Below are 13,746 nucleotides of genomic sequence, written 5' to 3' on the forward strand. Positions count from 1 at the left end.
AAGCACTATATTTGGAATATTCCAGTAGGATTTTTATTCTGTTTTGTTATTTAAATTGATGTGTTTGTGTTTTTCAGAGCATTGAATGAGATGTGGAAATGTCAAAATCTGCTCCGACATCAAGTAAAGGATTTGCTTGACTTAATTAAGCAACCCAAAGTAAGTTAAATTTAACGAAAAGTTTTTCTTTGACAAGTTTTGTAAAACACCTGTATTTTAGTTACTCTTCACCATTGCTACAGTGTGTTGAAATACCTATTTCTATATGGAACCATTCTACTCAAGAAGCTATGATCTCTAATTTAGAACACTGAAAAAAAAATTTATTTTTATTTTTATTTGTTTTTGAGAGAGTGAAATTTCATGAGCAGGGAGGGGCAGAGGGAAAGGGGGGAGAGAGACTCTTAAGCAGGCTCCATGCCCAGTGCAAAGCCCCAGCACAATGTCTGATGTGGGGCTTGATTTCACCACTGTGAGATCATCACCTGAGCCACCCAGGTGCCCCAGAACACAGAAATTTTTAAGAAATTGATTGCGTAAAACATTTAAAATTTACATTTACTATATTTGTAAAAGATGACACCTAACAGGAAAGAGAATGTACTTCTTTGTACTCAGAATTAAAGTTCTTCTATAGTTTAAAAAACAAAACAAAACAATAACTGTCATTGAAAACAAAGAAAATAGAGTAAAACTGCACTCTGTCTTGCCACACTAAAATGTTCCCATCATCTTTGAATAGTCTTGTGGTTTTAGAAAATTTTAGTATCATACAATTTTAGTTAAGTATCTTTATATTTTTACTTAAAATATCATGGTAGTTTTAATGTACTGCTTGATTTTCATAATTATAATTGTGGTATTCACTCAGTTGATGTATTTTATTTTTTGAAATTTTACAGTGATTCTAGTTTTTTCCCCCCTTGAATATTTTTTGAGAATGTTGTATATAGGCCTGTAAAAGGTATAATTCATTGAAAAAGCAGTACTTGTGGTCATTTTAAATGACACACAGAAGTGACAGTATGCCGTTATGTTTTATTTCCTTTCAGTCTATAGTGGAATGCCTCACCACCATCCCCCCAAAAAAACTTCCACAAAACAAAACATATACTGCGTGGTCATAGAACAGAGGTCAATAGAGAGGAGTTGTTTCATGTTAGGGCTAACAGTAATCTCTTTGCTTCTGGTTTATTGAACATAACATAATCTCTTTGATTATTGAGTATATTGAACCTGCTAGAATTACTTTTTTCTTATTATAAATGACTTAAAACTAATATTAGTGTGATTCGGCTATTTCAGTACTTTCTCTGCCAACTAGCAAAATTGGAAAATTCCATTTAAGTTAGTATGCTTCAGCCAGTAAACATGTGTTTCAGTTAATGTTCTAATGCGATAAGTTAGTGTATTTTAGTTAATAAGCTCTGGATAATGTTCTCCTATTTGCTGTTTAGAGCTGTATTAATTTACTTCCTTTTGGTCAAAGTTGCATGTTAACCAAAAATATGAGATGTTTTCATGTGCATGTAAATAAAATTATTCCTGATTTTTTAGGCATTACTGAAGTCATAATAGCCAAGTAGTATATTAAGTGTGCAGGTCATATGTTGAACAGCATGATGTATGAGACTAATAAAAAAAAATAACTTTGTTCTTGACTTTCACTGTCCTTTTAAAATTTATTTAGTGGGACCTTCTTTTCCCTTGCCGGTTGATAACAAGTTGGGAGGGTCTTATAATTTCATTCTCATGTGAAATAACAAAATATAGTCTCAATTCAGTTAAAATGTTTTAATGTCTTCTACCTAGTGGAATTTTCCTTTAATTTGTCTTAAAATAATTACTGAGTTATCCAGGTTAAAGAGGAAATTCTCATTAATGTGTCAGGTTGAAGAAGAAACCAAATGGAAGATAGTACTTCAGTTTATACTGAGAATTATAGTAGACATTATAGAGTTAAGGGTAGAAAAAATTCAAAGCTATATTTAATTTTTGGGTGTTTTTTTACTAGGAAGACTCTTAGTAATCAGTATGTTTTTTTGCATTTTTCCTTATTCAGTCTGATAAAGGTAGTTTTTATTCCTATTTAGTTCAGTAGTATAGCCCTTCTTCTCTATTTAACTAAATTTAGATTTGCTCAGTGTCACACAAAGGGACATAATTTCTAGTGTTGTACTTTTGTTGATACTCTTTCCTTTTCATGTGGATCAACTTCTTGAAAGCCCAGCAACACCTGCTTCCCCCAAATTAAACAATAGAATCTTTTGATTCTGGACAGATTTATTCAAATACTTTAAATTCCAAACATTTGGGAATTAACTCTTGAATTCTGTGTTTTGTATCTTACTTTCTCTTAGCAAGCTCCTTCTAACTAGGGATGATTTTTTTATTTTATTTTTTGCCTTCACTCCAGTATTTTTCTGGTTCAGTATATTATACAGAGTTGCTGAATGACACCTTTAAAAAAAAACAACACTAACTTGATGCATTGAATAACTAGCACCTTTAGAAACATTTTTTACACATACGACTTTACAGACTGTATTACATGAATCGCAATATGGTGACGCGTTGATTTACTGAAATAATGTTCATACAGCAAATAAACAGCACTCTTGGAAGAATCTTTTGTACATGTCAGTGGCGTTTTTGTAATGGTCTATATCTAGTTCTTCCCCATAAGCTGCATGACTTACAATCCTCTGGCTTAAAAATTTTAGGAAGGCCTTAAGTCAACCGGCATTATATCCTTATCAACTTTTTGTTTGAGATAAGCTTAAAAACTTGAAAACCAGGTTATTTTATTCCTTTTCTAATCTAAGTTGCCCTGTTCTTTCACTACTAAAGAGAGCAAAATCTCTCCCTGTTTCTAAAGGTTGGTACAACAGTCTTTTGTTTGTTTGTTTGTTTGTTTGTTTGGAGGCTGACCAAACAGGGTGAGGGAAGAGATGGTGACAACAGAGCATCCACTTCCACTTTCATCCACTTTGTGGAGTTTGAACCTAGTTCAAGAAGGAGCTTACAGTGGTGGTGGTCAGGGTGTGGGCCTGGAACATTAGTAGGTTATTCTCTAATTTTCTGAAGGGTATGATGAAGATTATTAGGAAATACTAATTTTGCGTTTTTTGTGTGATTTACAGACAGATGCCAGTGTCAAGGCCATATTTTCAAAAGTGATGGTTATTACAAGTAAGTTATTTCAGATATTATATGTAAAATTGAAGGTTTAATTGAAATATTTGTTTTTGATAATTTGTTTTCATGGAGTTCCACTTTAGGCTCTGATAATACAGGAAAAGAGTCAAGTGTTTTTGATTGTTGTTTAACAGACAACTCAGCTTCAGCTTTTCTTCTTCTCTGATTCTCATTTACTTTGCTACACAGAATTTTTCTTTTTCTTTTGTGTGTTGGAATGAACAAATGCTGGAGAAAGGATTTATTATATAAATATGTTTTGGGGAATTCATTCAAATTATTGCATAACCTTGCTGTGAAAACTGAATCTTTTCCTTGGTGTTGCTTGCTTTAATGTGAATCTGTCTGAAGCTAATTTCATTCTGAGCCAAAATTTAGAGGAAAGGGTATACCTAATAACCACAAAAGAGCTTCTTTGGGGGGGAAAAAAGTACTGATTTGCTTTTTTGCTTTCAGTGATTTCAAATAAAATGTTATTGCACTTGACAGTAAATACAAAAGGATTGTGTGGCACATCTCCTTTGTTCAGTGCAAGGATAGGGCAGTGTAGCTGTTTCTGTATGGCAGTTGCTTTTCCACCCACCTCAGAGATCACTGTGTAGCATAGCACACGGACAGACGGAAAATCAGTTAATGCTTCTGCTGAGTTTCCACTTGGTAGTAGTGAACAGATTTATCTTAGATGGATTTCTGAGATGTTAACAAATATTTCAAGCTGTGTATGGAAGTAATGCTCAGGTTCTGAAGAGAACAGTAACCTAATTAACTGAATTTTAGACTAAGTGATAGGATTTTTGGCATGAGTACGGGTTTAAGACCAAAGTATCTTTTAGTTTTGGGCAGTTAAAGATAAATTAGTTTTCAGTCTCTTTGGATAACCTTAAAGCAAGTGATTTTCTGGTATTGGTTTTTAATAACTATTTCCTCAGTAGTTTGGCTGTGGCGCTGTCTCTTAAAAGGAGATATCTCCTATATTTTTTCTATATTTTACCCCTGTTTTCCCAAATTCTGTTCTGAGGAATGCTGGTATCTTGAAGGTGTTAATAGTACTGTTAGAAAAAAGGGTTCCATGGTCAAGTATGTTTGTAGAATGTTGAAATACAGGTTTTTTGTTTCCTCCCTCTTTTCTAGCTCTGTCTCCTCCTCCCTCATTTCCCATTTCCCTCTTACCTCATTCTCATTCTTTTTGTTTCTTAAATGGTAGATTTTATTGTAGCCTTTAATACGATACTTACACATTATGGAGGGGCTGTAAAGTTATATTGTCCAAGATTATTTGAAGACACTACAGTAGATTTTTTTTGTATTATAGAAACATGAAAAAGTCAGATAGTCAAGTACTAATAATTAATTAATAATATAAAAGTATTAATAGATAGTCAAGATTAATAGATCCTCATTGATCTAGCCAAGACTTGAAATGGAATTTCAAAGTTGTATATGAACTTAAAGACTGCATTCATGTTTTAAGATTTAGTTGAGTTTCTACAACTTTTATTACAGTCCGTGGTTCTGTATTATAATTTCTGTTATTAGAAGAATCCTAGTCTGGTCCTCTGTAACATTTGTGAATAATTAAAAAAAAATAGACACTAGGATTAGCATTTTACTAGCTTTCATAAGTGTTTTAATACATGGAAAAGTTAGGAGAGTAGTATAAAAATCATCTTTGATTCTATGAGGACTCATCCTTTCTCATGCAATCATAACATCCAGCAGCAATACCTGAAACTGTTACTCAGTATGTGTCATCGACAGATAGCCATGTGTATATGAACCGGATGGTTTTAACAGTAACTCAGTATAGGAGAATAGTTTCTTAAAGATGAAACTTACTGATCTCTTTCTGTGAGTTACAAGAGAACAGTATACACAACAAACTCGAGACAGTAATAAATTGGTATCTTCAGGTGGACATTTAATGCCCTTAAATATTATAAGGGGTATTTAGAGTCAGTTCAGTCTTTCCCTACCAAGATGTTTCTTCATAGTGTTCTTGTTTCCTATTTCTAGAAAGCAGAATTTAGGGAAAATTGACTACTGAGGTTGATCCACAATTTCTAATTAAACTAAACAGAATTTGTAAATTAGGATTATTAAAGTAATAAGAATGAAGAATGTTGATCTTCTGTTATTTTGAGAAATTTCTGAAATAGCATTTTAATTGGATTTTAATTGATTGAAGGAAATTTGCCAGATCCTGGTAAGGCTCAGGATTTCATGAAGAAGTTCACACAAGTGTTGGAAGATGATGAGAAAATAAGAAAACAGCTGGAAGTACTTGTTAGTCCAACATGCTCCTGCAAGCAGGCTGAAGGCTGTGTGGTAAGGGAAGACGATTAGAAGAGCTAATGTTTCAAGAAACCCTCACGTCTTTTTTTGACCCTTTTTATAAAATAATTTATATTTGTTGGGTAAAATTTAGAAAATATCACAAAAATGACAATACAGATAAACTGTAACCCCCGTGTAGAGACAATTGCTGTTAATACTGTAGGATGTATCTTCCAAAATAAGATATTATCTGTACAGCTTTGTGCATTTTACTTATTTTTATTAGTTTTTTACAGCATTAATAGCAACATAGCGTACCATTGAACAATCCACTTATGTTACACATTGAGATTTTTTTCCCCAGTTTTTGTTTAAAGAACACTTTAATATCTTTATAGCTAAATCATTTTACACAGCCTTGATTATTTCTTTAGGATAGATTCAGTGTTGGATTCTGTCATTGTTGGAAAGAAGCAAAACTCAAAACATAATTATTTTGGTGGGATTTGTAGTCGTGGTTCCTGGTCATTTGACCATTTTTTTTCTCCTTGGGCGTATTAGCCATTTATGTTTTTTTGTGTATTGTATGTTTTTAATCTTTGCCTATGGAATGACATTTATCTTTGTCCTATTGATTTGTTAATCATATATGTTAATTAAGCTGCAAATAATTATCTGTCATTTATAGTCTACCCTTCCGTTTTGATTTTGATGTTCTTTATATACCATAGTTTTATTTTTATCTAGCTAAGTCTATCAGCAGACTCTTTAAGGTTTTTGCCTTTTGTGTCCTGCTTTCAAAACCCCATTCTATTGCAAGTCAGTGAAAATATTTACTGATGTAAGGATTTCTCAGTCTGTTGCCAGTGCATCTTCCGAGAGGTTTTTAATAAAGAGAAAACGATGATTCTTGTCTCCACCCCAGATTGACTAATCTCCTCAGTGAGGTCCAAGAATCTATAGTTTTAACAAGCTTCCTTGATTGTATTACTCTCTGAAGTATTTATCTCCACTGACCCTTGGTTTTATTCTTTTGTACTTGTTCTATCTTTTTGGAATGTTTTTGGTATAGAGTATGAGATAGGGATCTGTCTCTTTATTCTGTATGTCTGTTCAGTTATTTCAAAACAGTATATTGAATAATCCATCTTTTTCCTGTTAGTTGAAATGTTACCTCTCTCATATGCAAAATTCTTAGTTTTGTTTGCTCAATTCATGCAATTCCTGTTGATTTTCTTATTCCAATACCAGTATTGCATGATTTTAATTACTTTAGGTCCTAAACATTTTAATGTGATGTATTTATTTAAACAAATTTTTGTAATATTTAAAAAAAAATCTACCTTACAGCGTGAAATAACTAAGAAGCTGGGCAACCCCAAACAGCCTACAAATCCTTTCCTGGAAATGATCAAGTTTCTCTTGGAGAGGATAGCACCTGTGCACATAGATACTGAATCTATCAGGTATTTGTATATAAAAATACTAAATTTTCGTTACTATTCATTCATTCATACTGCAGTCAGTTGCTTTTGAGTACCTGCTATACACAAGGCACTTAACTGTGTAGATTTTTTGTATATGTAAAATGGCTATATACGAATCTATATATGTCTGTACATCTGTCTGTTCATATATATGTGTGTGTAATGTATGTGTACACACTGATCTGTACATATCTGTGTATATTTATCTTGTTATTTATTTTAATGTTAAATATTACTTCAATTTAGATGAGAAAATGTCATTTTAAGCCTAGTTTCTGTTACCAGTATACCAGGAATTACTCTTTTTAGGTAGCTTGAATAGGATAAGTAATGCAGACAACTTGTAATTATGCCCTCAGGAAAAGAAAATTAGGTGAATATGTTGTAAAGCAGTTTATGACGCATTTTCACAGATATTTGAGAACACAAAGTGTTATTTTTAAAACAATACTCACTTCCGCTTATATATCACCTAACTGTGACATCTTGGAAAATACTTTTCTTTTTATGACTGTATTCCCTTAGGTAAAATGTTTTGTTTTGTTTTTTTTAAACATTTTCCTAAAATGTTTCAACTGGTTGAGAAAAGAAAGCACTCATAGAATGTGTGTGTGTGTGTGTGTGTGTGTGTGTGTGTGTGTGTGTGTGTATATACACACACATACACGCATACATACATTCATTACATTCTGATTTACTGGTCATCAGTAAATGAGATATATTACAATCTACACTAAATAATACCATCCTGTACTCAGTGAACCCTTTTGGGGGATTTTTTTGTTTGTTTGTTTGTTTGGGAGGGTAGAAGGTGTAGCTTTTGGACTGTGATCCCCTGCAAAGTAGGGAGACACCACTTTGGATACCCTGTAGTCACTTTGGATTCCTCTTGCATCAGTTTTCATTTGAAGAAGGGTTTCTATGGTTTTAAAACAAAAAAATCAGACCCCTCTATATTAGTACTGAATCAGACTGAAACTCCTTATTTAAGTAAATAATCTCATGCTTTCTATACTCAAGGCAATGTTAGTTACATACTAGCAAACCATACTTTTTGTTTTTCATTAACCCTCTGTTTGGTAATGGAATAAAGAGTTTTAGCTGAGAGATTATATTATAGTTTCATAAAATTAATGCAGACAGTGTTCAGAAGACTCAAGGATTTCTCTAAGAGAGTAGTATTTGACCTAAGAGGAAGAATGTGTAAGATTATGTTTTTATGGAGGTGGGAGAAAGAATATTCTAGGCACTGAGGTTAATATAAACCAAGCTAGCTGGATAGGAAAAAAAAAAAAAAAAAAGGGATATTTAGGAAATGATTGCCATCCATTTAAACTATAGTGTGGAAAGGTATAGAAATATTATGAGATAATGCTAAAAAAGGAGTTGGGATCAGATTGTGGAAAGCATTTAAGGTATAACTTTAGAGCTTTTACTTTAGTCTGTTGAGAACAGTGGATGATTAATGATGGGTAGGAGGAAGGAAGTAGAAGGGATAGACTGTAAAGTGTTATAAATTTTGGATGCTGGTAGTTAGTGGAATGGAAAGGAAAGATTATATTTGGGGAAGGTTTTAAAAGAATGGGTCATCTTACTGGAGATGGGAATAAAGTTGAGGAGTCAAGTCTAAGAACTCAAGTTCCAATGAAGCACATAGTAGTAACTTTGAAAAGAATTAAGGGAGCTCATGTGCTTCTTACTTGGACATGACCAAAAAGTTCTTTAAAAATCAAGGAAAATTGAGCTTAATGTGAAACTGTGGGCAAGAGATTGTATAGAAAGAAGTAAAAAGATAAAAAGATCGTGGACAGAACCTTGGAATTTTGTTTAACAGTAGAAAAATTACAGGAATGTAAGAACACCAGGTTTTTGTAGTGTTTTGAAAGATAAGTGCGAGAAAGTTTTCACAAATAATGTGTACCATGAACATTCTGACTGAGAATCAAAATAGGTCTTTGGCTTTATTGTCAACAGGTCATAGTGATACAGAAAATATATCAAAACATAAATAACAGTAACAGGTAGTAGCAGTTAGTCCTTATAAAGTGCCTGGGATGATTCTAAATGTTTATCTCTTTTGCTCATTTACTTCTTAACCATATGAGACAAGAAATGTTATCATTTCCAATTTATAGATAAGGAACAGTGAGTTACACAGATGTTGAATAATTTCCCCACTGCTAGGAAGTGGCGAATGACATTGTAACCCAGGAAGTTTGGTTCCAGAGCCCTCTTGGTTAACCATCACACTATATATGTCTCAGATTCCACTCTTAGTCCCCACCAGTAGTCAGTGAGTGTCCAATTCACCTAACTCTTCCTGCTAGAGTGGCTATTAACCTTTTTAGTCCTTGCCATTTTACAGGTGAATGATGATCTTCTTTTTTAAAAACAATGTGTCACTAATAAAGTTGAACATTTTTTCCCCCATATATTTCTTGGTTAATTGCTTTTCAAAATACTTTTCTATGAGAGACTTGGAGAAGTTGTCTTTTGCTTATTGGTTGTAAGAATCCTTTATAAAATAAGGCCATTAACTTAGTTCTATTGCCTTTCAAATTTGTATAAATTATATATAATTAAATCTGTCATTTGTTTCCTTTATGATTTTTCTGCCTTTGGTATCATATTAGGTGGTTATGTTTTTTCTGTTTAAATCTTTAATTGGTCTGGAATTCATTTTAGTATAATGTGGAAATAGATATCCATCCTTTAAATGCTAGCTGTATCAATTCCATTTATTGGAAGATTCTTCCCTTCCCAATTTTGATTTGCAATGTTTCCTTATTATAGCATAAATTTTTGTATGATTTGGATTCTTAATGAATTTTCAATTTGGTTCCTTTGTCTTCTGAAATTTTAATGATACTTTTTATCTTGTTGAGAAAGTTCTTTCATCCTCCCCCCACTAAAATTAATTGGCTGTTCCCAAACCTTAATTGATTTTTCCAGTTGAGCCATAGAATGAATCTGTTGAATCTTCTTTACCAAGTTGTGTTGCCCTGATACATTTGTAGATTTAGTGAAAAATGCCATTTGTATAATATTGTGTTCCCATTTTATAAAAAGACTTGTTTTGGTTTATTCAAATCCCTGTGCTCCCTTCATATAGTTTTAGAGTTTACACATAGATTCTGTGCATTTATAACTTTTTATTTTATGTATTTTGACTTGTCGTTGTGAATAGATCTTCCCCGTCTGTATTTTATAGGTGGCTTTGGCTGATAGAGAAAAGCACTGTTGATTTTTTTGTGTTTTGTTAGTGTCACGTCACTGAACTCTCAGTATTTTTTAATAGTTTTTCAGTTGATTGTCTTTGGTTTTCCAAAGAGGTTGATGCTTTTTCTCACAGATTTTTATATGACTGGCTCTTGTTCTTTGGTTCTTAGCTCAGAAATGCCTTTCCTGACTATGCTGGGTAACGAACTTCACTTCTTGTTTTTGCCTTCTTTCTAATCTTTGTTGTTCCCTGATTATATTTTCTCTGTATTTGTTTACTTATTTTTGGCCTTCCTTCACTAGACTGAGAGCTTCATGCCCTTAATCATGGAAGAAAATAATGAATTTGATTTTTCATTCCTGTGGGATGTCTAGGTAAAAACCCTTGGGGCCCCTGAGATAGTTTTATTCGGGATAGTTGGAGCTATGAGACACAGTTAATCAATAGATCAGCCACTAAGAGGTGATAAATTTTAAGGAGACCCTGAAGGGGGACAGATAAATTTGACTCGTAGCTTGAACTTAAATTTGAGTACATAATATTTTTGTAGAAATAATAGAGCTACTAAGCATTTTAAGGAACATTGAATAGTTGAATTTTCCTGCTTTTGAGACATACTATGTCTCTACCCTTAGTGTATGTTATTTGGTTTTTATAAAAAGAATGCCTGAAAGTGTGAGTGATTATTTTAGATAATTGACATTGCATTATAAATGTTTATTTTAAAATAACAAACTTGTTTTTAGGGGCGCCTAGGTGGCTCAGTCGATTAAGCATCCAACTTCGGCTCAGGTCATGGTCTCGCAGTTTGTGGGTTTAAGCCCTGCGTCGGTCTCTGTGCTGACAGCCTAGAGCCTGGAGCCTGCTTCAAATTCTGTGTCTCTTCCTCTCTCTGCCCCTCCCATGCTCATGCTCTATCTCTCACTGTCTCTCAATAATAAATAAATGTTTAAAAAAAAATTAAAAAAAAATAGCAAACTTGTTTTTAGAAGAAAATTCAAAGCATTTTGTTTCCTTTTAATCTGTTTTAATTTCTAATGAAGTTTTATTATAGGTCTATTATCGAGGTATTTTTACACCTTTCAGGAACAGGCCTGTGTGTTTCTGGCTCTTAACAACAGTACTGACACATAGTAATATTTGGCAAGTGCTTTTGGCAATATTTTGGCAAGTAATATTTGAAAGTGCTTAATGTTGCCGTTTATCCTTTATTTCAATATACATTGTGGGACTTCTGGAGCAATAATGAATTTTAGATAATTAGAAGACATCTGTTTATGTGTTTAGGCATAGATTTTCTATGGAAAATGGCAAGAATAAAAATATAGATAGCGTTAATAAACAGCAAATCAGATAACATTTGGACTTCATTTGAATGGACAGGGGAAAATACTGTTTTGAAAACAAGTGCCTCAAAATACCTATTACAGTTTTTTTGTTTTGCAGTAATGTTTGGGAAACAACTATATCAGATTTTTATGTGTTTGGATATGGTCTATAGAGAAAATATTCAGGATTATTTTTCTTAGACATTGCTACTAAAGGCCACTTGAAAATATGACCGTCTTTTTCCCTCATACTTTAGTGCTCTTATTAAGCAAGTGAACAAATCAATAGATGGAACAGCAGATGATGAAGACGAGGGTGTTCCAACTGATCAGGCCATCAGGGCAGGTCTTGAACTGCTTAAGGTAAGTATGCATATGGTGAAATGAAGAGCCTAATCAGGTGACTGCCTAATATGTATAGTATATGTTTTGTGTGCTTCAGACTTGCTTCTTAAGTTTATAGAACCTGAAGTAAAATTTTCTCAGTCATTTTAGGTCATGTAGAAATGCCTCATTTCCTCTAACATGTAAGCTAAATATTTTAAGGTTTAAATTGTATAATATAGCCTAGTATTATTACACTAAAATAGTGAATTATACTTAGAAGTTGTCATCAGGAAGCAAAGATGGAGCCAAATTCTTCCTAAAACTTCATTTTACCTTTTATTTTGTTAGTTAAAATAAGCTACTGCCTTGTACTTATTACAAAAATACCAGTTAATTGTTGACAACTTAGAAAGTATAAAATTATAAAGAAGAAAACTTTCATAAGCCTATCATACATAAACATTTCTTTTGTTTCCCTTTTAATCTTGAAAACAATGCACACTTTATATAGTTGAGATTAGACTGAGTGTATAGTTTTATATCTTGACCAATTTCCCTGATTAAATTACAAGCATTTTTTCAGTGGTTTTTAGGATAGTGTTTTTAAGAGTGCCAAAAAACATATCTGATTTATGGCTGTTATTTATTTGATGGATGCGTTTGGGTAAGTTCATTGCCTCCGCTTCCTTATCTGTAATGGAGATAATGATAGCACTTATCTCACAGAACACTAAATTAAACCATGTACGTAAGTTTCTTAGCACAGTGTCTGGCTCATATTAAGAAACATTATTTTTTTTGAAATGGTGATTAGTTCACTTTTGCGGTGTCATAGTATTCCCAACTGTTTCTCTGGATATTTAGATTTTTCTAATTTTATTCTTATAATCACTGCAAAGATAAATATGTCTAAGATCTCTTGCAAATGCCTTTTTAAAAAAAAAAAATCCTGAAATGTAAAGAGAATGATCAGTTTCAAAAATTTTTGATGTATATATTTAGTCGAATTCCTTCACAGAAAAATCATACTCCTATATAATTCCGTCAGCAGTGAAGGAAGGTGCCTAACTTATCTTCACAAACATGGAATATTGTAAATTTTAAAGAGATTTGCTAATTTGATAAGTAAAAATAATGTTTTAATTTGTGTAATTATTGCAGTGAGGTATAACTTCCATATGTTAATCATTAGTGTTTTCCTTATGGTGAATTCATTATTTTTTATCCTGTGTTCATTTTCTACTGACATCTCAATTTTTTGTTCTTTTTAAACTGATGTGAGTTTTTTATTTCCTTTGCTTTTTTATAAATAAAAAAAGTAATCTATTATATGTAAGTTATAAGGTCTGGTAATGAAGTGAATACAGTGAAAAGTAAATAGGATGCTAACTCAAATAGAGTATTAACAATTCTGTTGAGGGGCACCTGGGTGGCTCAGTTGGTTAAGTGTCCAGCTCTTGATTTCAGCTCAGGTCATGATCTCACAGGTTCGTGGGATCAAGCCCCGCATCAGGTTCTGCACTGCGGGCTCTGCGCTGACAGCACAGAGCCTGCTTGGGATTCTGTCTCTCCCTGTCTCTCTACCCCTTCCCCGCTCACTCATGCACACACAAACACTCTCAAAATAAATAAACATTAAAAAATAAAAAATACTGTTGAATTTCCCTGAGTAGTTTTTTCCCTGATTCACATCCCCCAGATATAATTGTTCTGATTTTGAGGTCATTATTCATTATTCATTCTCATACTGTCTTTATAGTTTTATCATCTCTATTTATGTATCTCTAACATCACTTATTTTGCTTGTTTCTGTATCTTACAAACACGGCATTATGCTTAATATATTTTTCTATGACTTGCTTGATTTTACTTTCCACATTTGATTCTACTTGTTTGTTTTAAGCTTGAAAAT

At 32.8% G+C, this 13,746-nt stretch overlaps 1 protein-coding gene across 8 annotated transcripts in view; it reads left to right on the plus strand.

The window, feature by feature from the left end:
- PDS5B (PDS5 cohesin associated factor B) overlaps positions 1–13,746 on the plus strand; it is a 202,131-nt gene that overhangs the window by 116,251 nt on the left and 72,134 nt on the right. For all 8 annotated transcript variants that reach the window (XM_047863753.1, XM_047863743.1, XM_047863783.1 and 5 more), the window contains 5 exons: positions 78–159; positions 3,144–3,192; positions 5,384–5,523; positions 6,823–6,938; positions 11,765–11,870. In XM_047863753.1, the coding sequence (XP_047719709.1) occupies positions 78–159; positions 3,144–3,192; positions 5,384–5,523; positions 6,823–6,938; positions 11,765–11,870 (493 nt within the window). The remainder of the gene's footprint in view (positions 1–77; positions 160–3,143; positions 3,193–5,383; positions 5,524–6,822; positions 6,939–11,764; positions 11,871–13,746) is intronic.

The sequence above is a fragment of the Prionailurus viverrinus genome, chromosome A1, assembly GCF_022837055.1.
Source record: "Prionailurus viverrinus isolate Anna chromosome A1, UM_Priviv_1.0, whole genome shotgun sequence".
Classification (NCBI taxonomy): domain Eukaryota; kingdom Metazoa; phylum Chordata; class Mammalia; order Carnivora; family Felidae; genus Prionailurus; species Prionailurus viverrinus.